This window comes from Phocoena sinus, chromosome 16 (genome assembly GCF_008692025.1).
Source record: "Phocoena sinus isolate mPhoSin1 chromosome 16, mPhoSin1.pri, whole genome shotgun sequence".
In the NCBI taxonomy this organism is placed as follows: domain Eukaryota; kingdom Metazoa; phylum Chordata; class Mammalia; order Artiodactyla; family Phocoenidae; genus Phocoena; species Phocoena sinus.
This window is the reverse complement of record NC_045778.1, coordinates 22,273,418-22,300,364: the sequence shown is the minus strand read 5'-3', so window position 1 is coordinate 22,300,364 and position 26,947 is coordinate 22,273,418. Positions and strand designations below refer to the sequence as shown.

General features: G+C 52.8%; 1 protein-coding gene across 14 annotated transcripts in view; it reads right to left on the bottom strand.

Moving 5' to 3' along the window:
- Positions 1-26,947, bottom strand: part of COL13A1 (collagen type XIII alpha 1 chain) — a 144,679-nt gene that overhangs the window by 5,942 nt on the left and 111,790 nt on the right. For 11 of the 14 annotated variants that reach the window (XM_032608166.1, XM_032608174.1, XM_032608170.1 and 8 more), the window contains 17 exons: positions 26,089-26,142; positions 24,891-24,935; positions 24,454-24,522; positions 23,114-23,137; positions 21,544-21,606; positions 20,446-20,490; positions 19,940-20,092; positions 19,066-19,164; positions 17,673-17,717; positions 15,010-15,051; positions 14,013-14,039; positions 12,984-13,064; positions 9,657-9,692; positions 7,491-7,544; positions 6,250-6,303; positions 5,181-5,216; positions 129-215 (listed from right to left, as the gene is read on the bottom strand). In XM_032608166.1, coding sequence (XP_032464057.1) covers positions 129-215; positions 5,181-5,216; positions 6,250-6,303; positions 7,491-7,544; positions 9,657-9,692; positions 12,984-13,064; positions 14,013-14,039; positions 15,010-15,051; positions 17,673-17,717; positions 19,066-19,164; positions 19,940-20,092; positions 20,446-20,490; positions 21,544-21,606; positions 23,114-23,137; positions 24,454-24,522; positions 24,891-24,935; positions 26,089-26,142 — 1,014 coding nt within the window. The remainder of the gene's footprint in view (positions 1-128; positions 216-5,180; positions 5,217-6,249; positions 6,304-7,490; positions 7,545-9,656; positions 9,693-12,983; positions 13,065-14,012; positions 14,040-15,009; positions 15,052-17,672; positions 17,718-19,065; positions 19,165-19,939; positions 20,093-20,445; positions 20,491-21,543; positions 21,607-23,113; positions 23,138-24,453; positions 24,523-24,890; positions 24,936-26,088; positions 26,143-26,947) is intronic. The other 3 variants (XM_032608167.1, XM_032608178.1, XM_032608172.1) reach the window with 2 other exon arrangements.

Sequence of the window (26,947 nt, the reverse complement as noted above, 5' to 3'; positions counted from 1 at the left end):
TGAGCAGGTCGGTTTTGGTGGCATCAGTGGAGTCATTCGGTTTTCATCTTTTTATTTGCCTTCTTTGTTTCCAGCTTGCAAACCTCAAGGAAAAACCCAGAACAACCAAGTGATAGATGGAAACATACCAATGGACAGGGGGCATCTAATCCAGGCGCTCCTTGGTCTCCCTTATCCCCCTTAGGCCCTCTAGAGCCTTTCTTCCCCCTCTCCCCCTGTAAATAATGGTTTAGTCCAAGAAAAAAAAATAACATGAAAACTTTAGGATCATTCATGTGTTAACATTAGAGACAGAAAAAAAAAAAATGAAAGCGGGAAAAATAGATTCTGTCAATTAGGATATTTTCCCCAGTAGGATTAGGGGTCAGTCCCTTAGCCCACCCCTCCAAGAACCTGAGAATCTGGCTAAGGCAGGTGCGGAGGGGGCGGGGAGCAATAGGGCTGAGAGCTAGAGGTGGGAGGAAGTGCAGATGGATGATACTGGTGGCCAGTTTTGTTAATTCTGAGCCCAGAGTGCATCTATAATGAACCTGGGGGACCCACTTCCTTCTCTTTGAGGGTTCATTTTTGAAAGGGTCTGGCCTGACAGCTTTTGTCCCAACTGGTTGTCGTCCCTTTGATATTCTATGAGGAGGCAAGGTGATTTTGTTCAGAGCCCTGGGGTGTGTGTGTGCGTGTGGCTGTGAATGCGGCGTGTAGGCGTGTGCACATACATGGTTGGGCATGTGTGTGCGTGAGCTTGCGCACGTGTACACAAGTGTGTGCATGTACTAATGTGCTCGCACGTGTGCGTGTGTCCACGGCTCATAGGTGGCACCTGGTTCTCGGCGGGGTCCTCCCGTTTTAGGTGTGTCTCTGGTCCATCCTGGTCTGACGTCGTAGGCAGCTATTTGTATATGGGTATGTCGGTTCAAGAAATTCATCTGTTTCTGAAAAGCTTCAGTAAACATCGTCTTTCTAAACTGAACCCTATTTTGTATGTGTCAGGGTCACTCTCCATTTAAAATGGGGCTATGGGAAATTCTTGGTAATGAATTTGAGTTTGGATTTTTATATGTTGGGTTTCTCTATAAAGGGGCCAAGTGTGCCCCTGGAGAGTCTTCCTGGGAACTCTGCTCCTCTACAGAAGGCCGGTTGTCTAATGCTTGGGGGCTTCCACAGTGTCCCTTGGGGTGGGTGGCCAAGTGGTCAGAGCAAAGGCTTGGAGCCAGAATAGGATTTGCCTCTTATCAGCCACATAACTTTGGGAACTTACTTAACCTCTCTGAACCTCAGTTTCTTCATCTGTAAAATGGGGATAATAATACCTCCCTCAAAACTTTGTTGTGATATGTATAGCTGAGTCACTTTGTTATACAGCAGAAACTAACACACCATTGTAAAGCAGTTATACTCCAATATAGGTGTTAAAAAAAAAAAAACTTTGTTGCGAGGTCTTTGTGCACATTTAGCGCTTAATACTAAATGTGCACTAATACAGTAGGTGCTCAGTAAATGACAGTGGCTCCATAAAGACAGCAGTAACGATCACTACTTCTTGTCAGCCAGTACAGGAGCCAAGGCTGCTGCCAGCGGCATGGTCTTGTGTCTACCGCGTTCCCGCAGTGGAAGGCTGCAGGGTTCCTTAGAGGGAGGCAACGGATAAGAATACTTTTGACGTTTCTCCAGGTCTTTGGAAATCACCCACATTTCTTGATGGCAGAGGTTGCCTGCAATTGCCAACACGTCTTTCTAAGTGAGTTTTCTAAAATGCAGATGCTTACTTAGAAAATGAGGTGTGTTTAAGAGGAAACATGTAGACGCATCTTAGGGGTCATCTCACTGGCTCTGAGATATGCCCGCCAATGAGGAAGTCATGGCACGATTAATCTGCAGACAGTGGACAAGCCAAACCACTAGCTGTTTGGAGGGGGAAGCCCCATGGGAAACTTTCTCAGGAATGTGGCCCCTTATTCTCTTTGGGTCAGGCCAGTGCAAAAGTGAGCACAGTTCCCTAAATTCAGAGGGTGAGTGAGAGAAGCTCCCGGGGAGTGGGGGATGGTGATGATGTGCCTGTGGGTAACAGAGGGTCAGCGGTGGTCCCTTCAGGATGGGAAACTTGCACTCTGGGCCGTCATGTTCTAAGGGCACAGGAAATAGCCTTAATTGGGTGCCCCTTGAAGACAGTAGAGTAGTAACCTCACCTCCATCCTCCCTGCTCCCCTCTCCCAAAGAGGACATGAAAAGGGCCCTGGTGCAGAGGGGATTCTAGCTGGTACGGGAGAGGGGCAAAGAGAGTCAAGCAGCAGGGGTTTCTTAAAAAAATAAATGTACAAAACTGCGTTTAGAGGAAATAAATTGAAGTTGGGGGAGTGGAAGGGAAAGGATGCGGGCTATGGGATTATTATAATAGGGTGAACATATCTAGAGGGAGAAATAGTGAAGGAGTAAAGGAAAGAAGAAGCAGGCTGAGGCCGAGAGAGAGAGCAGAGGAGGGAGAGCTAGGAGGTAAGGGGGCCTGGGGAAGCAAGACATGCGTGCACACACATGCACGCACACATGTACACCCAGGCACACACTTCCACACACACATGTACACACACGCACACCCCAGGTGGCACCTCTCGCAGAGTGGGAGGAGCCTCACTGCACGCTCTCAGACCTTTCAATTGGCTGGCTTGCAGGCAGCTCCTCGGTTACACCCAATTTTCCTGATACCCAAATTGCCAAATTCACACCACCCTTTATCCTCTGATGGACTGTTTCATCCTAAAAGTGGCTCCTGGGCCAAATTCACAGAGCTGTTAATGGACAGGAGAATGCCCCTAGTGACAAGGACAGAGTCATTCCCCTGGCATGTGTGTCCCCTTGGAAAACTGCCTATCTCGGGCTCTGGGCCTTGGCCACCACTACAAGGACTGTCCCCCTTCCATGAGCAGAAAGGAGACTCCAAGACCATCCTCTGGCGGTACTTGGAGAAGCATGGCTTTAAGGCTGTGAGACAGGATAACAGACGGTGGGGAGCCCGCCCGAGCCTCTCTGATGGGGACCCCAGGTGTGATGGGGGCAAAGTTTGGGAGCCCCCTTCCACACTCGGTGGGCACGGGCGTCTTGAACATCTCCAGCTTCACCTCCACAAGAAACAGTGAAGCTTCCAACTAGAATGTCATCTTAGCACTCCTGGCCTTTTACTTTGACAAAAGTGTCAGCATTCTGAGCTTCCAGGCACCAGAAAACACTGGTCAGGGCACAGAGCTGACTCTGCCTGGACCTTTCTTCATTTTGTAGGCTTTTATTTCCAAACCCTCATCTCTCCCCTCAGAAGTCCTGTTAGGGCTGGTGGTATAAAGAGGTCTGGAAGAGGAGGTGAGCTGTAGGTGGGACTCTTCTAGGATGTTCTGGTATCCAGAGAGTCAGATGTCTTAGATGGAAGAACAAGCTGGTCCTTGATTTGGAAAGCTGCCCTTCAGAAGAAGTCGACTGGTTCTTTATGGTGCACTCAGAGGAAGGTTCAGGTACCTTGCCTGTTTTCTGGACTTGACTTTTACTGACATATTGCTGATTTATATGTGGGACTGGGGGGAAGTGTATAAAACCTTGGACACAGCAAGTGGAGAAGAAATATTTCCCCACTGGATAGTGGGGACTCAGCGGCTCATTCAATGACCTCGGTTCCTTGAGCATCAGAGCCACCAGCCTCCCGCCCCTGTCCACCTGCCTGCCCTCTAGAGCACACAGTCACTACCAATGGGAGGACTAGCTTTGCAGCCTTCAAATGCCCAGTGCCTCAAGCCAACTGAAAAAGTCGTAAGAGATAGGTTTAACAAGTGTTAATCGAGTTAACAAAGAACACCGGAACACTTTAGACATAAATTAGAAAGGTTAGTATGTCAACTGAGAGGTGCAATGATCAATTATTTTAGTGGCCTAAATTCTTGGATGCCACAGTAATGAAGGTGGGCTTCCCAGCCTGCCTGAACAGGCTGGCCCATTTCTGGAAGTAGGACTGTTTATTCCAGGGGTTTCTAGACTTGGGCTAGAAAGACCGACCCATGGACGGTCTGGGAGGGGTCACTCTGCCTCTTCCTTCTTGTTCATAGGATATATGGGACAAATTGATTGCTTTTGACCAGCTGCCAGAAAGGAAAATTTAGGAATATGGAAGTGTTCAATAAATCGATCTTAAATGGAAGAGACTTGCATTGATACCAGATATAAACGTACAGATTCTGGCATGTTCTAGCCATAAACACGGCTATCGGTGTTCAAAGATCAGCGGAAGGCCTGGGTTCTGGAAGCCACCTGCTCTGTCTCTAACACTCCTGGGAACTCAGAACATGTTATCAGAGTTCAGGGCCTCGTTTCTCCATCGGTTTGTCCCACTCCTCTTTTGCCTCTAAGATCCTTGGGTATTATTCCCACTAGAAGATGCTCTTGGGCTTCTAGGGGACGTGCATCCCACTGAGAACCCCTGTGATGAGGCAGCCAATGAGACGTTCTAGAAGGGAACCCAAAAGTCATCCCTCGGTCAGATGTAGTGGGATGATCTCTCCTGGGCACAAACGTGCCACGTGTCATGTGCCATCAGGTGGCTGTGGGTGCTGTGGACAGACACTCAGCAACTGCGTCCTGGTGAACACGGCAGAAACCAAGGGGGCAGCTGGGGGCCTCGAAAGGCACGATTTGTTTCATAGTCCTGCCAATTTGTCCCAAGAGAAATAATGGCCGGGATAGTTTTTTAAAGGATTGGCTGTGTACAACAGCTGTCTGCTTGTTCTTGGAACTGGGATTTATTTTCTCTCTCACCAGTGGCCTGGGATGCCTGGTAAAACTAAGTGTCAGAAGACTAGGACACAGCAACGATGGATATAAAAATATCATTTAGGGGCCCATTATCAGGGCAACCTAGAGAGAGCTGGGCACGTGACTCCTGTTACTGGATGGCAATGTTAATCTGATGGCTGCCCTGGGATTCAGCCTCCCCTTTCCACGCGGAAAAATACATGCTTCAATTTCAAGATTAGGCCCCGGGCTCCCTGTAATGCTATGGATGAAGCCCCTCACTATAAAGCCTTTTAATTTAGGATGATATATCAGGAAAAACTGTATTTCCATGTTGGGTCAGGAATCCCCAGTTGGTCATTCCACCTCACCATGATGACATTAGTAACCACAGCCAAAGTGCGAGGACTCAGACTCACCCGGTTTCCTTTGTCCCCGGGTGGTCCGTGTAAACCCTGCAGTAAATCAGAGAAACGAAGACAGGTTAATGAGAAGGCACAGGATGGCCGTACAGTCCTTCCTTCCAGGCTCATAAAGCTCTTTACCAGTGCCTAATTCGTCGGAGACAGGCTTAATTATCCCCATTTTACGGAAGGGGGACAAAGGAGAAAACTGCTCAAGGAACTTGACCTAGAGACAGATAACGAGTTATGGGTAAAGTCAAACACAGTTCTGGTTTTCTCACTCGGCACCAATGCCCTGGCCTGCGGCCGAGTTCTTCTAGATGGTTCGTGCTGAGGACACGGTCTGGGCGCAGAGACCTCTCCTGGAAGGGCAGGGATTTGCATGGCTCTCCCACCAGCCGCTTGCTAGAAAAATGACTCCAAAGCTCCCGAGCCTCTCTTTTCAAGGTGCCAGCTGCTCCCCTTGTCTTTAGCTGGGGAGTGGGCACAAGGCAAAGACTGGCCGGAGGTGCCTACTTAGCCAAAGCACAGGCGAGCATGGAACCCACGAACAAGTGTATGGCCTTCAAGCGGGTGGGAAACCAAAGTCCTGGCTCTCGTAGGCAGCCGACTTCTATAAGCCAGCAAGGAGACATCGGCTGCAGACGGAAAGCCAGTCCCGTGGGAAGCTGCCCGTCTCAGGAGACGTCTCCTTGCCCGATGGTGATCTGGACCTGGTTTGGTCCCTCCTCGAGGGTACGGGCCGTGGCACATTCACCTGTGAGACCCCCGCTGCCTTGAGCACAGAGCCTTGCAGCGGGAGGTGCTCATCTGTGTGTGCTACAGCCAGTTAGACGGTGCACACGGCTGAGGACGTGCTTCCCTAACAGGGGCCGTGTGCGCCAGGGTTCGCCTCTAGCGGTGCCCGGCGGGGAAGTTCTAGAGCGTGGGCTAGTGGCTGTCGGCTGCTTCCACCGCCACAGAACTGAGCACTGTCGCTTGGCCCTGGATTTTCTGCCCCAGGCTCTGGGTGTTCTGTTTTGGCAGTGCTTCTGGGGGGTGACCAGGGCAGGTGGAGAGCAGCCTCTGAGCCCACGAGACTTACAGGAAGCCCAGCTGCTCCCGTTGGTCCTGTCATCCCAGGGTCGCCTTTGCTGCCCTGAAACCGGAGAAAGAACACATAAGCCTTCTCTGACATGGTAACAACCTCCCATCAGCCATTTTCTGTTTTCATACAAAACTTGGGAAACCTTTCCAATCTCTTCAAAGAGACACCCCCCGCCCCCCAACAAGGAAGCGAGGGCTGGGCGGAGGGCAGGGTGAAGGTGGGGTGACTGCTGAGGACTATGCCCCGAGGAGGGGGCCTGGAAGCCTCTCTCACCCTCCCTCCACAGAGCCTGGCCCCCCAACGTGCTTAGGAAGGACTGGACAGTGGGGGTACAAGTTGGCCAGAGGCAGAAGCGGTGGGGAGAACAGGAGCAGGAAACGGGCACGGACAAGGGAGATGGGGGAGAACGGGGAGAGGAGGAGAGCTCTGATTTCTCTTCGAAGCTGTGTCACCCCTCGGAGCAGCCACCCTGGTTCCCCAAGTGGCTGGTGATCTCAGGGAAGCCCACGCCTCTCTCCAGAAGCTCCCCACCCTCTCCTCCCTCCCCTCTGCCAGCTGTGGGACCCAAGAGCATAGCGATAGAGCCCCCGGGGGCAGACGGCAAGAGGGAGAGCTGCTCCTGCGGGCAGAGAGCCCAGCAGACGGCCACTCAGAGGTCCAGCACCCAAGCTGGGCCCCCAGCGACCCCAGGCCCCGCAGTGCGGAAACCGGGCCAGGCTGGGAGGAGCCGACGCGCGGAACTCTCCTGCCTCCGCCCACCGCCCTGGCTGCAGGAGACGTGACCCCTGGCAGCCGGCCTGAGGCACAGGTCTCCTGGCTTCTCAATGTCTCCCAGGTTTTCTAACACCACCTGGCACTCTGTTTCATGCCGTATCCCTAAATCACTGCAGAATTGAGGCGTGTTCGGTGACAGCAGGGCCTGGGGCCTTGTGTGGCACCTGGGACCGATGCCAGGTAACCGGAAGCTGAGTGAAGGAAGCTCTCCAAGTCTCTGTCCACTTGTAGCTACAAAATGAGCACCTCAGGCCTGCCTGCCACCCCATGGGCTGGGAGGGTCATCCAGAGAAGACATGGATGAGGTGCTTGCCGGGTCGAGGAAGAACGGATGGGGGCCGAGATGGCTGGCTGACGTGGTGGCCCTGTGGGCTGCAGGCGCAGGGGCTGAGGACCCGAGGCTGAGAGGGGCAGCAGGGCCCCCTGTCCTGGTGGTCCAGGCTCCCGGCTCGCTGAGCACTCACCCTCTCTCCCTTTGGTCCCGCTGGGCCTGGAACTCCAATTGGTCCTGGAGTACCCTGGGGAGGTGAAAGAGTGCAGAGGTGAGGGTCCTGACGCCGAGGGGAGCCCCGGGAGCCCCGCACGACACCTGGAGATGAGCAAGGTCCAGAGGCCCAGTTTTCAGGGTTGGCGAGGCCAGGCTTGTTCAGGGCGGTCATTGGACTGGGCCGCGTTCCTGTTTGGGGGCCTCGGGGAGAGAGCACCTCCCCGCTGCCTCAGAGCCAGATTTGAGGAAGGTACCCCTTTGGTTTCACAACCAAGCTTGCCAAGGCTGAAAACGGCAGAACAGTTGCTTAGTTTGCTCCCAGAAGCGCTCGGGAGGGAGTCGACGCCATCCCAGGGGTGGGGAGGCCGGGGGCTGGCACCCCTTTGCTGACGCAGCTCCACATGCAGCGGGAGGGTCTTCATGCCACAGAGATCGATGCAGACGCACACACAGAGGCAGGCGTGGGAGGGTCATTCAGCCACCGCCCGCTCCACCCCCACTGTGGGCCCTGGCCCTGGCCTTCAGCCTCCGGCCAGGCCTTCTGTCCCCATCCCAGGCCCTAGGGAACAGGCTGGATTGGAGAGTGGATTAGTATGCTTCGGATGTCTGCTGACACTGGCCTGGCAGGGAGGTGTGTCCTAAGCACTCCTGACTCAGGGCTGCAGCCCAGGGGGGCAGCTGGAGCATCAGAGCTGTGTTGATTAGAGACACAGCAGGGCTTGCTAAGGCATAATTAAACGTCTTCTCCAGGTTCCTAATTTATGGCCCGACTAGACGGAGTCTATATTTCCAAGCTTCCTATTGCTCTGCCTCGGTGATTATATTTTCTTGCTTAGGACGTGAGGACTGGGCCTGGGCCTGTGGGCAGTTCCCGGTGGTGCTCCGAATGTAGCTGTGATAGGCAAGGCAGGAGCAAGGTGAGGAAAGGCTGATTTACTTTACATGAAAATAAAAAAGAGGATAAGATGTTCTCGGTGGCTCCTTTGAGGGAAGAAGGAAAGCTGTGGACATCTGTGACAGAGTGTCAGAATAGCACTCTGGAGTCACTGGCCAGCTTCAAGTCCTGCCTCAAAGGCCTACAACTGTGATACTGGAAAGTTTCTTGGCTTCTCTAAGGATCAGTTTTCCCACCTGTAAAATGGGAATAATAGCATGAGTGTCTGCTTCCTAGGTTGCGGCCAGGTTAGAATGGATGATACATGTCACACATTTGGTGCTGGGCCCGACACCTAGGAAGTGTCCAGTAAATGTCCTGGCAGGGTAGGATCACTCTTCCCATAAACATTTTCCTTTAAGGTTGTGTTACTGATTTTATAAGAAAAAAACCCTTTAGGTCCAAAGGGGACAGAATATATGAATGTGCACTGCTCCCCTCTGTCCAATATGAAGGAAATAACTAGTTGAGAGGAAAGTCATGGTTTCTCGTGATTCCAGCCACAGATAATGCCCCTAGCCCAGACTGGCCACCTGGGAAAGGTGTGCTAGGTGCGAGGAGGATGGAAAGAAAGGGACTGTGGTGGGGGGCAGCTGTGGTGCCACAGGAAGTGAAAGGTGTGGTTGTGACATGCCATCAGAACACTGAGCTGGGACTCACCCGTGTGCTCCTAAGTGCTACACCTGCCCTCACCCATCAGTGCGGTCCCCACCCACATACACACCAGACTGGTGGCTGCACAGGACTAGAAAGCCCTTGTGGGCAGACAGGAGATGGACAGAGCTCACAGCATGAAGACAACACAGCATGACGGGCACATACAGACACTGTTGTGTTTGGTGGGGATGAGTCACGGCCCAAACCCCTAGGGCTGGGGTCCCAGGCTGAAGTCAGCACTCCTTTAGGAACAGAGTCTTTGCTGCTGGAGCAGCCTCCCACCCCACAGCCAGTGTTCTGGAAATTCAGATTTGAGGACCCTGGGTGCATTCTACAGACAGGGAAATTTAGATGGAGGCCGGCTGTCTTTGGCCAAGAGGCGTGAATACGCACTTCTGAACTGAGCACAGATGGCACTTTCTGGTGGTGGTGGTGGGATAAGGCATGCCTCACTGAAGAAATGAGGCCACAGCAGGACAGGCGAAAGGGATTACAGGCCAGGGGGTGGGTTGGGGTGGGTGGGTTGAGGGGTAATGGAGAAGTGACACTCACCGGTGGCCCAGGCCTGCCGTCCAAACCTGAAGCTCCCTGGACAAAGGGAACAGTTTGACCAAAAGAAGGGGAAGGGAGGAATGGGAGGGAGAAAAAGGGACCAGGGAGGGAAGAGGTGAGTGAAGCAGTGACTCTGGACAGACATAAATGCTGGTAATTAAACAAAATGGGAGAAATAAGCTTGGGAGGACAGGTAATGTATTCACATGAAAACCAACAAAAAACATGGAGACACTGAGTGCAGTGTGGCCAACTGCTGAGCAAGCTGGGTGGAGATCAGTGCAGGTGGCCGTTCCGATCCTCTGTGCCCCCTGCTCCCCTCTCTCCTTTCATCCTCTCTCAGAAACCTCTCTTCCAAGGGATTGCAGTGTTCCAGGGAAAGAGATATAGAAAGTAAATTCATGGAGAGGTGTCTGGAACCAGAGCTAGTGCATCCTTCCCGGGACCAGTCTTACTTGGGGAAGACACGCCTACATGGCAGGTGGGGCCCAGGTGAGGGTGGTCTTCCCAGTCTTTTTTGCATACTGTTGAGGCGAGGCCACACTGGGGGACCCCAGAAGGCTCAGCATTGAATTACAGCATCCAGCTTTGAAATCTGGGCAGAAGCTGGCCTACTTCAACTTCAGCTAGGTGGGAGGAGTTGGGGCCTTGAATGACAATACTAATGACGCCTGACATTTCTCTGGCATTTTACAGTTTGCAAAGCTTAACACAAACTCAGTCCATTCATATTATCCCAGACAAGGCCTCTTTTATAGAAAAAGCCTTTAGGGGCAGCTGACTGGGACAGAGGTCTAAGGCCATGTATCCCTTGGAATGAACTGTCTGGCAGGTGGGATGCTATTAAGACCCACTCACTATGCAGCATCCAGTGATATATACAGTGGGAATTAGAGTTCTTGTCCCAATGCTGGGCTATGATGCTGCCCCTACAACCCACCTAGGAGAACAGGGGTACAATTATCTGATGATACCAATAAGACAAAGCAGGGAGAGAGCAACTGGGACATTCTAGGCCAATAAGGACTGAGTTCTTGAAATCTGCTTCCAACTGAGCCTCAGAAACGAGCCTAGGCCTCAGGATTTTAAAGGTGCGGGAATACCCCCAGGTAAGGGAGGGCAGGAAGCTGCTTCCTCCTGGGGGAAGGGTGTTGGGTAGCAGGACCCTACAGGGCCTCGCTTCTCAGTCTTAGGACCACATAATTCTGGGACCAATCTTGCTTATGGCCTAGAGAGTTGTGGTTCTCAAACCCAGCTACAATGTCAGAATCTCCTGGGGTGATGTTAAATAATACAGATGCCTGGGCCCTACCCCAGCCCAATTCAAACAGAATATAGCATACTTGGAAAGCTCCAGGGGACTCCAACGTGCAGCCAGCACTGAGAACCACTTCTGTAGGGCAAATAAGAGGAACGCAGTAGGATGTGCCTGGAAACACAGGCTGCTGCTCTATGAAGTAAAACACTGAGGGGAAGCCTAAAAACAGAACTTTAGCTAAACATCCATATACTTTGTCTATGCAGCGTTAATACTGAGTTATCTTGAGAGGCCTGGCGCAGAGGGCATGAACTGGAGTTTTGGGGGCCATACGTGGGCCACTGACATATTTTCTATGGGTTGCAGTATTGCAGATAATTTTGATTTAATATTAGAAAATGAGGAGATATCCCATCAAATGCCAGATGTGTAGCTTCCTTAGAAAAATTAGAATATGCAGAAATACTGGACCCTCATTCCCCCAAAGCAACAGTCCGCTGAACTAAGTAGGGTTGTTACCACGGTCCCCACCACTCCTTATTGTCCGTCTGATGTCCACATTAGTTGCCCTTTATGAACACTGCTTGCTCTGTAGTTTTCTTAAGCTAGCCAAAGCACTTCTCTGTACCCATGTCTCTATCAAAAGTTGAAAAATCAAAGATAGACTGGGTACTTTTTCTTTCGTCTGGCGCTTTCTTTGTTTATATTACCTGTATGGTCTTCATTTCAATCCCTGACTGAATTCCCCAGTGTTCACTAGGGTTATTGGAGCCATGAAGGTGAACAAGGAGAGGTTTGTGGTTGAGTGGGGGTGGGCAGGAAGGCGCTTTAACAGTAAAGAGTACTTAGTCATTTTGGACACAGCTTAAGACATGGGAAAGTGTCTGCTAAAGTCATCAGTTTACTGTAGTCTGTCAAGCGAATCAGCTCCTTAAATATTCCCACATTTGATGCACTAATGAGGTGTAATCATACCTTTTGTTCTTTCTCTTTGGTTGCTGGGATTACATTAACCAGACCTTCAAACCCTGCCAAGCTGGGGCATCCGGGCTTCCCATCATTCCTCTGCTTTTTACAGCTTCCTGGGGGTAGGAACTGGCCTTGTGCCCAGCACAGAGGAAGCATCAGTGGCTGGAAAGAGGCCTTTGCAAGGCTGTGGCCTTAGTGAAGGAGCAGCCTCTGGTGTAGCCAGGCCATCGACTTCATATGTGACCTCAAGTGACTCAATTTTTTCTCTGGACCCACCAAGAAAATGATTATAGGGAATCCTAAAGTCCCTTCCAGATCTTGAAAAACAAACAAGAAAAGAGTGCCAGCCTCACTGGGATGTGAGGGAGGATGGAGCCCAGAGCTCCGGGATGGGTGGTGGGATGCGCTCACCTGGAGACAGGTGAGGCAGTGATGAGACCATCAGTCACTGGAGCTTGGGGCAAAGGAATTCGCCCAGTCCAGGCCAGACATCGGGAGATGCAGACACCTTCTGAGCAGCCCCCGCCCTGACCTGGGGCCTTTAGCTGAGATCAGAGATCTCAGGGAACCAAGATGTGAGTGGCCTTAGCCTGCTGGGACCGGAGGATCTGACTTTTTGCAAGCTTTTCTGCTGTGGCCAGTGCTTAAGAGCAGAGAGCAGGGGCTCTCTTGGGGTCTGCCTGGGAAAGTAGGAGAGACATGAATACTCTACTATCCCAGTGCTCCCAAGTCCTCTAAGCTTGGCCCCAATAAGGGCAGATTTTTATTGCCTCAGACAAGCACAAGTAGGGCCTAAGGCTGTTCTCAGGCCCCTTCTGGCTCCCAGCTGGGTCCTCCTTGGGGTGGGGGGCTTTGTCGTATTCAGATTCACATTCCTCTAGAACCTAGGCCAGGGCCAGCCCAGAGGAGGCCCTGGGTAAGAGAGTTAGAGCCTCCGGTCTTGTCCAGGTGGGAAAGCAGAACCCCACGGAGCTCTGGAATGCTCAGAACTTTAGAACCTCGAGTTTTCCAGTGGCCTTCTCCCAGGGCCCTGCCCAGCACCTCCTCAGGACTGCCCGGCCAGGCCCCTCACACCAGTTTGCCGGGTCCACGATACTTACGGGTAATCCCAGAGGACCTCGGTCTCCTTTTTCTCCCTGGATGCCCTTCTCTCCTTTTGCTCCATCTAGCCCTGCTTCCCCCTGAAGGAAAGGGAGATGGGCGAGATCACAGAAGGGCATGGCCCAGACGACTCATTCTTGCATTCTGGGGTCCTGCAGATGGGGATGGGTGGTGGGGAGGGATGGTAGATAGAGGAGGGAGGAGGTAGAGGTGGCTGACCCAGGGGTGGCAGGCCGGGGACTCCAAGACTTGCTGAATTCTTAGCCTGGCTCTGCCTCAGTTACAGTCAGTTACTACAGAGTATCTCTGTGGTAACTTTGAGGTCCCCAAAGGGAAAGGGGATGGCAGGAGTAGAGACAAACCCATAGGTCAGTTCCAGGTCAGGCTTTGGCATAGACGACCATTTGCATAGCAGAAAAACTGGGACCCTGCAGCTACTGCATGGCGAATGCCCGAAATGCCACCGCTGGAGCTCTGAGGCTCCCACACTAACCAGGAGAGGAAAGTGCCTAAGAGTCCCCTGGAGGATGCCAGTGTAGGAGACAAGGGCTGTTGTCACGCCAGCAGCCTCCAGCCCCTCTTATCCATTTGCAACGCTGGGGGTGGGAGCTGGGAGAGTCCCAGGCCAGAGTCCAGTGGGCTTGGTCCTGGGAAGGGGTCCCTTGCTATGTCACCCTCTGTCTGCCACCTATACTTCAGGGTGAGTGAAGGGTCTGGGGCAGGTTACATGGAAAAAGGATTTCATCACTGGCTAAGAATCTAACCTGTCACTCTGTAGGGTTGATTGATGGATGGGAAAATTCTGAATCCAAAGCCTGCCCAGTGTCAGTGATGGATGTTAACGGGACCATAGGACTTTATTCTGTCCTAATGGTACCCCACTGGCTGAAGTGTCACATGATTTCGTTTAGGGAAGGGGTCAGCTGGGTCCCCTGTCTCTGAAGCATTTTCTCTCTTTTCTGCCTTCACTGACACAGCGCCTTCCCCCACCCCCTTCACCCAGCACCTGTCACGTGACCTCTTCTTACCTTTGGTCCAGGAATGCCTTGGAGCCCCTGCATTTGGAATCAAAACAAAGCATCTCTGGTTAAGTCGACTTCCTTGTCCACAGGTTGGACCACAAAAAAGCAAGGGCCCTGTACAAAAAAGTACAGAGCCTGGCCTGGGGCCCCTTCCCAGGAGAGGTAGAAGGGAATGCTAAGGGGGGTCCACCTTAGGACTTCCTGGGGTGGGGTCTGAGCCAGGCTTCCCCAGCCAGGGACTGAGAATCTCTCTGTGGCCCTCACAGCTGACTCATGAGAGAAGATTCAGAGTCTCATGAAGGCAAAATTCAGAGGGAACACAGCAAAAATTAAATAATATGTGCAAAGTGCTTAGAGTAGCATCTGGCTCATAGTAAGTTTCAATAAACCTTGGCTACTGTCATTACTACTACGACTACTACTACTACGTGTCCCAATGACAATGGGTGGCCCATCACCACGGGGACTCTGAAGCCGGCAGAGGCAAGGACCAGCATCTGTTGGTTTAGGATGCTTGGGGACCCTCGAGGCCCAATGCACAGGGGTCCCTTTAAAGGTGCCTTATCATCTCTAACCATGGAAAGGCCAATCCAGTGGGGCTGGTTTTAAATGGGTCCTTTTCTGTTTTAATCCTGGTCTTCTTGCTGGCTGGTTAGCAGGAATAAAAGAGGGAGAGGAGCAGATGTCTGACGGCAAAGGGCAGAACCGAGTGACAGAATGACTCCTACTCCTGCAAGGAGGGACCAGACCTCGGGGCTGCCATGCCAGTCAACTGTTTCTGGGAAACCGGGCGCTGCCCAGGCTCCTTGGTGTCACAGAGACGATGCCTGTTTAAGGTGGGAGGGAAGAGGAGCAGGGAGGGGCTTGTGGATGTGAAAATCCCACCGTGGAAGGAGGTGATAATGACCTAAGGTTGAGGTTAAGCCCAGTGACTGCCATGGGGAGGGGATGTTAGGGGCCTAATCACAGTGGACTGAAACTTAGACAAGCCCTCCAAACTCACCGGAGGTCCGGGAGGTCCCTCTGGCCCTGGTGGCCCAGGAACCTAGAAGCCAAAGGGAGACAGTTAGCCCACCCCCTGTTATACTCTAAGGGCTCCTGCCTTCTGCCATAGCCGGGGGTCTGGCTAGGGACAGCAGGGCCGAAGGACAGAACTACCAGCACACAGTCTCCCAAACAAAGGCCGAGAACAGGTCAGAAACTCATAGCACCTCATTAGCCTGCACAGTGTTTCGAAAAAACAAACAATCGTTGCCATGAAATATGCTCAAAATGCCTATTCTTCTGGATGTTTTTGAAAAACCAGAAAATCTGGCCGCCTCAGGCTCTTGTTCGTGCAAGGCAACAGCTGCCTGGAGCTCAATGAGAGCTTTCCCTTCCGGCTGGGGCTTGAGTTCCTCGGTTTACCTCAGTCCTCACCACTCCCTATTATTTTTAACCCAGACTTCTTGCATTCATTTGTTGCATGCCTGGTCCCGGTTGGCATTTGGGTTTGAGACCTTTAGCTTAAAGGAAGAGAGACTGGTTGTCTGGAATGGGGGGAGACTGAGATGCTTCCGAAGAATATTCCTCAAGCTCCCCAGGTTTGTAACAGACAGGATGGGGACTGTGGGTCTCCGTTTCTCTTGAGGGCAGGTTAAAGTCGAAGAGATTCGGACTGGACAGAGAACAAGAAGGAACCCTCTCTACAGAGGATGCTGTGCAGGGTAGATTCTGTCTCTGGTGAAGATGGACATCCATTTCTCCACAGTCAGCCACCCAAGAGGCAGGAAGGAGACCCGCCTGCTCTTTTCTGAGCCGGTTCCCCCATTTCAGCTTCTGAACTCTCCTTGGGCACCTCACCTTCCCAGGGACAGAATCCCCTGGAGTGTGGCCAGCATGGGGGACCCTCTGCCAGGTGACTATAAAGGGAGCCTCTGCATTGGGCAGACAGGGAATCCCTGCTGTCGCTTGGACAGGTGGACTTTTTTTTTTTTTGCGGTACACGGGCCTCTCACTGCCGTGGCCTCTCCCATCGCGGAGCACAGGCTCCAGACGCGCAGGCTCAGCGGCCATGGCTCACGGGCCCAGCCACTCCACGGCATGTGGGATCTTCCTGGACCGGGGCACGAACCCGCGTCCCCTGCATCGGCAGGCAGACTCCCAACCACTGCGCCACCAGGGAAGCCCGACAGGTGGACTTTTTAACTCCATAAATACTATTGTCTCCTTGCAGGGAACTCAATCTTTGGAAACTCTACCTTCTTAAAAACAAAAGTTTACTGCTTTTTTTCTTATTATAAACAAGTAATTCATATATCTTGATTGGGGTAGAGGTTATATAAATCTATGCATGTATTAAAATTCATAGAACTGTCAAAAAGTCAGTTTTACCATATTATCATTTTACTATATGATAATTTAAAAATAAAAAAATTTAAAGGAATACAAATTTATTAACATATTAGTAAATTAAAGAGAACTGAAAGAAGAAAAAAGATCTCTGAGTAATGCTAATATTTTGCTTTATTTCCTTCTACTACTCTTTTGATGCATAAAATGTATTTGAATGTATGTCTATACTTACGATGATATCATATATATATAAAATTTGGTTCTCTTCTCTTTTTCACTTAACACAAAACCCACTTTTCCATTTTTTGTATGTTCCCCACAAGCCTCGTTTCAATGTTGATGTGTTATTCATTGACTGGAATAAAAATGAGTTCCTACCTAGCCAGGGCTTGGAGCAGGGCTTGGCGTAAGGAAAGCTCTCCAGCATGGGGACTATTATTACCATTAGTATTTTGTGGTAAGTTATTTAATCATTTCCTTCTTGTTAGAAATGCAGCCTGTTTCCAATTTTTAGTTTAAATACATCTGGAAGGAACATTTTTGCATATTATGCTTTTCCTGAGTTTCAGAGCATTTCTTTAGGAGCCTATCCAAATAAATAACATACATGTTATATAATCAGGTCTGTGTTACTAAATGCAGCTGGGGTTTGGTGACACTGAAGGGTGACCGAGGGTTTGGTGGTCTCTCTCTGTGGTAGTGTCTGGGTGGCCCAGGCCCTTCCACCAAATAGCCTCTCCCTCACGTATCCTTGACCTCTGTTGCTCTCCTGGCTCTTACCCTAAGCCTGATTCCCTCCCCTGTTATGAGAAGCTGGCTTCCATCCTGACTACTTCTCACTCCACTGTTCCCTTAACCACCACACTTCTCAAAAGAATAATGCCTCTCTCTGGAAACCCTACCTCTGGAGCTTCTAGGCAAACTCCTACAGAGTCTTCGAGACCCTGCTCCAATGACCCATCTTCTGGGGTGCTCACCCGACTCCCTGAGCTGCTGCCATTCTAGTGCCCACAACTGGGGACTGTTTGCTGCACAGGGATGGTCTTGTTTTCCTGTCTCCAGGCTCTAGCACTGGAATGGAACATGGCAGGTGCTGTGTGAATACCGCTGAGGGACTTGATGAATGGGAAGACCACGGAGAAGACCTGTGGGTCCTTGCTGACCCCTGAGGTGCTCAGGAAATGTTCAGCTTCCTGCACTCCTCCTGTGCCAGGCAGTTGTGAGTTCCTTTCTAGAGCACGGAAGTGATGTGCACACTGGAGAGACTGTGGTGTGACAAGGTCCCCGTCAAATAATCCCTGTGACACGAGCCGCAGAGCAGGCACAACCTACCTCCACTCCTGGGTCACCCTTCTCCCCGGGTTCTCCTTTCTCTCCCTGTGGGCACAAAACAACATGGCGTGGGTGCCAGCACTCGGGGGATCCTGGGAGAGAGACACCCTCAAATCTGTGACAAACCTGACCAGTACTAGACTAGGCCTAGATATCAGCAAGGACCACCTGGGAGGCTGCAGAGGTAGCTGGCCTGAAGGACGGAGGCCAGGGCAGGGGACTTGTGATCACTGACTTCCTGAATCTGAGGTTCTAGCAAGAACCTCAGAGAGGCTGATATTCTGTATGGATCCTGCAGGGCAGAGGCCCTAGGATGGACCCGGGACTTGTTTCTAACCAGCAGAATAGGGCCTACTGGCAAAGATGATGGGATGTCGCTCTTGTAATTACGTTACAAGCTTATGTTACAAATTATACATGATATACAAATGATAGGTTAAGACTGTGTTACAAGTATGTTACACACACACACACACACACACACACACACACACACACACCTGTCTTGCTAGGATGCACTGAGAGATGCCTGCTGGCCTTGGTCTTGAAGAAGCAAGCTGCTATGATATGATCTGCCTACTATGGGGAAGGCCGAGTGGCCGGGAACTGTAGGTGGCCCCTAGGAGCTGAGGGACTCATTGCTACTATAGAAGGAACTGAAAATTATGCCAGTAGCAGCGAGCTTGGAAGAGGACCCCAGCTCTAGATGGGGCTGCAGCTGGATGGCACCCTGACTGGGCAGAGGCCCCAGCTGCGACGGGCCTGGACCCCTGACCCATGGAAGCTGTGCCATAATACGAGTGTGTTGTTTTAAGCCACTGAATTTGTGGTGACTTGCTACACAGCTACAGAAAGTGAATACGGCTCTAGAAGCGGAGCCAGGGCCGTGGGGGTGGGGGGCGGTTGATGAGGGTACCTCACACCACATCAGAAGCATTCCCTCCAGCTTGGAGGGGACATGTCAGGAGGCTACCAGCTGCCTGCCTGTCCCAGCTGAGTGGGGCAGCCACAGTCAGTGGCCTTCGAGGTATCCTGCACTGGGTCAGAGGTGGGACTGGTTGACCTCTGAGGTTCTTTCCACTTCTAAGAGGAGAATTCCGAGTCCAAGATTCTAGCACCTTGGAACTATGCTGGCCCCTGGAGATGGAGGCCACCACGCTGTGAGCGGAGGGTGCTGGAACCCCTGTTGACACCCAACTGCCCCTCAGGGAGTAGCTGCTCATCCAGAGGACCCTCCCATCCCCAGGCTGGACAGGCAGGCTGGCGGTCAGTGCAGCTTCATCACAGCACCAGGTACCCGCCAGGCAGGTGACCTCAGGGAGGGCATTCCGCTTGCTTGCCCTCATCGGCAGAGGCCTGCTGACCACCCTGATGCTCGGCCCCCTCGCCTTACCGTGAATCCTGGGAGCCCGATTGGGCCAGGCAATCCGGTTGCTCCATGTCTCCCTTGGTCACCTGGTTCTCCTTTCTCCCCAGTTGGGCCGTCGAGACCCTACAGATCGAAAAAGATCTCTGTTAGTCAAGGGCAAGGTCATCACACTGAGGTCTGGGACCTGCCGTGGCATGCACGTGGGCCACCTTCCTCCAAGGGCAGGTGTCTAGGGTGCTGCCTGGAAACCATGAAGCCCAGAGAAGGCTCCCAAGTCAAGCCAGAGGCCTGGCTGGCCTGGGCTAAGGTCCCTTGTTTGTACCTCTCCTGGGTCTAGGGCTGTCCCTATACTCTCCTGGGTATAGGTATGGTGTCCCAAGAGGCAGTTTTACACTCCCAACAACTCAGTGAGGTATCCAGGGAAAGCATTATCATCCCCATTTTAATTTTATTCTTTTTTGTTAAGTCAAATTTATCAATTTTTTTCCTTAATGAATTATGCATTTGGTGTTGTAGCTAAGAAATCTCTTTTTTGTTTTCCCCCTCCCTTGACCACACGGCTTGTGGGATCTCAGCTCCCTGAACAGGGATTGAACCTGGGCCACGGCAGTGGAAGTCTGGAATCCTAACCACTAGGCCAGCAGGGAATTTCCAATCATCCCCATTTTAGAGATGAGAAAACCGAGGCTCTGCCAGGTTCAGTGACTTTCCCGCGGACACAGATAGGAGATGACAGAACAAGACCCAGGTCTCTTGAGGCGGGAAACTGGCCTTTATAAAGTAAAGCTTGAAGGGAAAATGGGTGAGCGCCCTCTCCCCAGCTCCCGGCTCCGGTTTCCAGCTGCAGCTGTCACAGCGCACAGCCACATTGTCATGCTGGGTGGGCCCCGGCACTCACCGGTGGGCCTGGCTGCCCCATCTCCCCTTTCTCCCCCTTCTCTCCTGGGTTCCCCGGAAGGCCATCTTCTCCCTTCAGTCCTGCAGGCCCAGCCTTTCCTGGGGGGCCTTGGGGACCAGGAGGGCCCACATCTCCTGGTTTGCCTCGAGGTCCCTCGAGAAAAGATCAACAACACGTATTAGATGCACTGATGGAGAAATGACGGGTAAGAACAAGGAAGAATGGCGGGGGGAGGGGGAGGGTACAAAGGACTCGGCTCTTTGGCGCTTGATTGGACCAGCCAGAGAACCTGTCCAGCTCCCGGTGGGAATCTGAGGGGCCGCAGCCCATCCCAGTGTGGGTTGGCCTGGCTCCCCCTGGGGCCAGCAGTGGGGCTCGGCTGGGCTTCCAGAGGCGGGCCTCCCCTCCCCTCTCCCTTCCCCACAAGGCTCCCTTCCAGAGCCTTCTGTATTCTCACCCCCCAGGGCAAAGATTATCTTCAGAGGTTTGTCTGGGAGTGTCCTTACCTTTTCCCCATCGTGTCCAGGAGGGCCGGGCAGTCCAATCTCCCCCTGTAGCCAGAACAACTAAAGGTCACTCTCAGACCAGAGAAGAACAGTAACTGTTATTTATACAGCACTTCTTATGTCAGGTATCCTCTGCACTCACACAGAAGGGATGTACTTTCACTGACTCTGTTTTGGAGGTGAGGACCCCAGTGCAGAGTTGTGAGCCCAAGGCCTGGAGTTAGTGAAGACTGGATCCCAGTCCGGGCATTCCGGCTCCACAGTCCATGTTTTAGCCACAACCTTGCACCAGGCGCTCCACAGGACGGGTGCTTGCCTCCTTGTTCTCCCTCCCCCCCAAAACTCAGCCTTCCAGTCCTGGCCCCCACACAGGGCGCTCCCTTCACTTCACATCAACCTGAGTCCCTTCTTTAAGTCAGGGAGGGAGATAAAGGAGGTGTGGCCTCTGCTTTGAGGCCAGGTAAACAACCAGCTGCATCACCAAGGCAAGCTGAGAGGAAAGAGCAGTGAATTCCTCCTGATAGATCAGGGAAGGCTTCAGGGAGGAGGTGGCCTTCAAGTTGGGCTTGGAATATGAAGACTTTGAAAGGTAGGGAAAACCGGAAGGGACTTCAGGGCAGAGGACCTCATGAGCAGAGGACAGAGGGGCAAATGTGTTGGCCTTCTGGGAAAAATCACAGGGGTGGGGGGCAGAGGATAAAAGGGAGCAAAGGCAGGAATCAAGGGAGGGGTGAGATTGGGGAGGGGCTCAAGCGCTACGTGCCCTGATGGCGGGTTGGGTCCCTGCTGTGGCTCTGGCTGGGGCGGGGGCTCGGCGAGACCCGGCCCCACCACATCAGAGGGGTCTGTGAATTACAGGAGCCCAAGACAGACAGCGAGGGAAGAAAGGCAGAGCTGAGGATGGGGGGAGTGAAGGGGCGGTGATGTCGGTGGGCAGGCGGTGCCTTGGAGCTTTGGGGAGAATTGAAGGCTGGAGTGAGGTGGTGGCTCTGGGAACATGAGAAGGACACAGATGAGGGGCAGCCATGGGGTCCCGTGCTCAGAGACACACGCAGGGCTTCTGCAGGGTCTGCACCCGCCTTGTCAAGACAGTGTTACCTTCTGGCCTGGGATCCCTGGAGCTCCGGGTGGGCCAATCTGCCCAGGAAGACCAGGGGGCCCCTAGGAAAGAAAAGAAAGACACGTGGGAGAAGTTTCCAACTGAGGAGGGGTGGCCTGTCTCCAGAGAAGTATATGTGGGGGCTGGTTTCTAGAGACTGGTCATTTCCAAACATTTCATCAGGGGCAGGAACACTTTTGTTTGCAGAGGAAATATGGAGACCCCACAGTGTAAGGCAGATAAGCACTGAGTGTGTCTGGATTAAAGTGGGGGGTGGGGACCCTAGGGCCACGCTTATCAGCCTCTCCCTCCCTGTCCGTCTACACCCTGGGGGCTCCTTGGGCTCCAAGAAGATAAATCTGACCTTCCCCGACAGTGACTTAAAAATGTCTCCAGGAAGCAACCCAAATGTCCATCAACAGCTGAACATCTGGCATATTCATACAATGGAATACTACGCAGCAGTGACAAAAGAACCGAGCACTGCGCAGGCCATGCCATAGGAGGGAGAAACCCTGACACATTATGCAGAGCAAAAGAAGCCAGATGCAGACACCTACATGCTGTGTGACTCCATTCATGAGAGACTCTAGAACTAAAGACAAATCTAAGCTCTGGTGAGAGAAAGCAGATCAGTGGTGGCCCAGGGTTGGGCATAAGTGTGGGACTGACTCCTGAGATGCGTGAAGGAACTTTCTGAAGTGATTGGGGTGGTGGGTACATGGGTTTATACATTTGTCAGAACTCAGCAAATTCTACACCTAAAATGGGTGCACTTTATTGTATGTAAATGGTTAATTCAAGGTTGATTATTAAAATGAAAAAAAAAGTTTCAGAAAGTTCTGCTTCAAAGAGCTATTTCAAATAATCTATTTTAATGTTTCCAGATGAAGCTCACTGGTTCCAGAATCACGTGGTTAATACCAGTTTCTGGGATTGGGGCACTGTACGACTGGTGCTTAATTCTGGCTTTGCACCATCCCTAAGTGTGTTCTGTGGCACATGGCCACTAAAAATATTAAATGACATAAAGTGTGAGTTAGTTTGAGAACGTTGTGACCTCCCCTCTCTTCTCCGCCTTGGAAGTTAAACCTGGTGGTAATCATTTTAGCTACAAATATTTACTGAAAGCCTGTCACTGGTAGGCACACGTGCAAAATCCAGGCTTGGAATTCACTGGTTTTCCAGATGCAGAGAATGAAATTGATTTCTAGGAAAGAGGGAAAGGTAGAGGGTCGCTACTGATTTTTTTAAGGATTATGCACTTTATTTATTAGCAAAAGACTGGGTAAAAGGAGAACATAAAAACATCCTCCTCTATACCGCCATTTCCTTGACACAGCTGCAATGAGAACCAGTATTTGTCCTGTGACAGGAGTGCACCACTGGGTCGCTGAAGAGCTACTCCGGACGACAGCCATGACCCTGCTCAGGCTCAGGTCAGCCCCTGCCTCAGCACTGCAGGGTCAACCCTAACCTTCTGGAGGCGAGACCTCCAGTCCCGGCTTCCAGGCTGCCCTCCACCAGCCCTCAGCCCAGTGCCCGGGGAAATCAGGAGGGAGGACTCACCATCAAGGCCAGTGTCCGGATCTCCTAAAAACCAACACCATGCGATCAGTTGAAGAGCAAATAAGAGCCACATGGAGGGTCCCCTCGGCCCAGTCCTGGAAACGTGGGCACTGGGCCCCTCGAAGGAGCACAGTAGAGGTAGATCCTCTTGGGGGACCTGTGCCTTCCAGCCCCACCCCACCCCCACCTCTCCCCTCCCAGAGGCTTGTAGTCACTGGACAGGGAGTACCCCACGAGCACCAGATGCTATCCTACAACAGATTCCTACATGCCCTAAAATGGACTGCAAATTTTCTCTTTACAAGAGAGGGAGGGAAGCAGCATCTCCTGTTCCTTCTGTTTTGTTTTTTTCTTTTGGCCTGGCAGCATGGGGGATCTTAGGTCCCTGACCAGGGGTCTAATGCATGCCCCCTGCAGTGGAAGGGCGGAGTCTTAACCACCGGACTGTCAGGGAAGTCCTTCCCATTCTTTCTAATCATTCACTGGGACCCTTCCTTGAACTTCCCTCTTCTCCTAGAACCCAGATTTAAGGCTCTGATGTACCTCCCTTGAAACAGACAGACACAACAGAACAAAACACGGCACCACTGGAAAAATAAATTAGAGGGACAACTCTTGGCATTAAAAAAAATAACTGTACAGCTTGTAAATGGATTCACATAGGTACAAAGATTCCTTTAAAGGAGCGGTTCTCAATCTGGGGTGATTTTGTCCCCCTGGAGACATCTGGCAATGTGCAGAGGCATATTTTGGTTGTCATAGCTGGGAGTGGGGAGGCATCTATTGGCATCTAGTGGGTAGAGACCAGGCACGCTGTTGAACATCCTCCAGCACACGGGACAGGCTTCCCCACAACCAACATTTCCCAGCCCCAAATGTCAGCAGCGCCCAGGTTGAGAAGCCCCGCGTTTAAACGAGGGTACCTTATGAACCTGAAATATGATTACATTGACACAAAGGTAGATGTGTTCCAGGAAGACAGATTCTACCATGTGAAGGGGGAGAAATGGGGTCCTAGAACCCCAAGTGGGCCAGCACCCTGCAGGCGCCAGGATACCCCAGTTATGGCTCTCAGTGACCCAGAGCCAGGATACCTGGCCAGCTGGGCCCAGACCCAAAGCCAGGCCATCTGGATTTCAAATGAGGGGGCCGTGTGCATGGGGGCTGCATGGGGGAGGCCGAAGGAGGGAAGGCAAGGGGATGAATCCCCGGAAGCTCTGTCCAGCAGCATGGCCTCAGGGACATGAGTCAGGGTGTTGGAACGCTCAGCTCTGTCATCACACAGCCCGGAGGCCCATGAGGACCTCCAGATCTCTCATCTCTGGGTAGGCCCCGCTCACCTGGAGAGCCTCGTTGATGTTTCCATTGTAGTCCACCATCTCTCCTTTCCCGGGTTCGCCCTTGGAGCCCTACGAGACAAAGGAGACCTGCACCCAGGGCCTGGGCCAGCGGGGACCTCAGAACAAGCTCTCTACCATCACTGGCTGCACAGGGGATGCAGAGCAGCTGGGGTGGCTACTGGGGGCTACAAACACTCTCAGAGGATGCCCAGGGGCTCCAGAACCAAAGAGAAGACTCCGTGTGAGAACCCTGGACTAGACAGACCTGGGGGAGACTGAGTGCAATCGTGGCTGCAATGTCAGACCTCCTATTTGGAGCCAGAATGCTCTTCCCTGCCCCCCACCCCCCCGCAAGGCCCCGGGGACAAGCCACTTCACCCTGTGACCCCAGGGAGGTGAGATGTGGTGCTATGACTCTGGGTGAGAGATGCACGTACCTTGGGGCCAGCAGGTCCCTGTTCTCCAGCTGCTCCAGGCTCCCCCTGTTGCACGACAAAATTGGAGTGAAATGGGCACAAAGTCAGGTACACAGAATCTGGTGTCCCCAGATGGGCCGTGTGTTAGGGAACTCAAAGGGGGCCAGGAGGCTCGGCTCAGCTCAGGCTGAGAGGCGCAGGGCTCCCTATGCATCCCGTGCAGGCTCCACCCCTTGGGAAGCACCTCCACCGGCCAGCAAGCCCCTCTCCCTCCCAGCTCCCTCCAGCTTCTTGCTGGAAGATCCTTCTGTCCCATGTTAGTTGTTGGTGATTCCACCCATGTCCGTCTGGCCACCTCCCTCCGGTCTCCTAAGTCAGCCACCTCCTCGGGAGCAGGGACCAGACCCTCTGCCCCTCTTTATTTCTATCCTGCTCGAGGAGCAAGGGCTCAGAAAGTTTTTGCCAATTGCCTGGGTGGTTGACAATTGCCATGGACAGCCCAGGCGGTTCCTGTCTGCTGGTGAAAGACCCAAACTGTGGGAGGAAACACGGGGGCCAGGGCAAGGCATTAGAACACCCAGCCTCCTGGAGCAGGTCGGGATGGGGGGATTTTTTTCCTGCTGGAAACAGGGCAGAACTGTGGGGAATAAATGAAAACGTGGTGTAAATTGTGAAAAGCAAACCATAGTTCCAATTGCTCTGGGATAACGCGAACACTGAACACATTTCAGAAAATCAAGACAGAAAGTAAAAATAAAGGGAAAACAAACCCTTTAACATAACTCAACTGCTGCCCACCCTGCCCAGCTCATGGAGCCTCGCCTCCAGGTAACCTGCCCTGCACCTCCCCAAGCCCACAGCCTTTCAGTCACAGGGCACCTGCGAAGGACACAGCAGCACCAGGCTGACCCATCCACAGGGAGTAGCTGGAGGGAAGTGGGGCTCCATCTTTACCAGTGGTGTGGGAGCTAGCAGAAGCAGGGGCTCCGGGTCTCTCCCCAGCCCCAGCGTCCCATCCCTGGGCCTGCCTTGGCCTGGCCGCCGTCTCAGTGGAAGTTCTCCAAGGCCCGAGGCGACCAGGAGAGATGGTAGGCACGAGTCATGGCCGTCAGCCCTGTGCCTGGAGGCCCAGCGGCAGGACGGCCAAGACTCTGTCTCTCTCTCTGAACTCCCAAGCTGACCCTCATCCTGCAGCTCTTAGATCTGGGGGCTCCTGTACCTTGTCTCCTTGCCGTCCTGGGGCGCCCACCCGGCCATCAGCTCCAGCTTCCCCCTGGGCAAGAGGAGAGAGAGAGATGGGTGAGGCCACACGGGGCAGCTGGGACTGCTGCTTCAGGGGCAAAAGATGGCCTTGCTATTGATGTTCTAGTAAGTGTCTCTGGGTCTCTGTCTCTTTCCCTGCTGGCTTCTACTAACTCACCCCATTCCACCTGTCTGACTCCTTCCCACCCTTGCTTGGGCCCCACCCAGGTCTCACCTCCTCCTAGCAGCCCTCCCTGACTACTCCCTTCCTCCCCTGGGCTCTGCGCTGCCAGGTCCTCCTCAGGTCTCGGTTAACACACGCGTGCCCAGTTCTGTCGAGGCCCCTAACTGTGGACTGCCACCAGCCTCCAGGGGCAGGAGGCAGGTCATCTTGGAGGCTGGAACTCTTACACACCTCATCAGGTCCTGCCTGGAGGACAGAGGGGAGCAGGAGGGGCCTGGGCACGTGGGGACGGGGTGCCCAGGAGGCCTAGGACAGGAGGAGCAGGGAGAGGTAGGAGGTAGCCCACTCCAAATACTTCATTCATTCAAGATTTTGCCTGGTCCTGGAAAGAAGACATGAGTCTGGGGACAGTCTTCTAGCTTTCCCTTGCTTTTGTCCTAGGATACAGGGACAAGAGTAACCAGATTTCCCCAGCCCCAAATCGAGACCCAAGACGCGCCTGGTATCACGCCCTTCAGGGTCAGCGGGACAGCCTCAACACCGGGCATGCCCTGGAGGCTGGGTGCTCGTGCCAGGGAAGCTCTGTTCTCACCACAGTCACGTGGGAACGTGGTGCTGAGCCCGAGACCCTTCCTGCCACTTCATCTTGCCT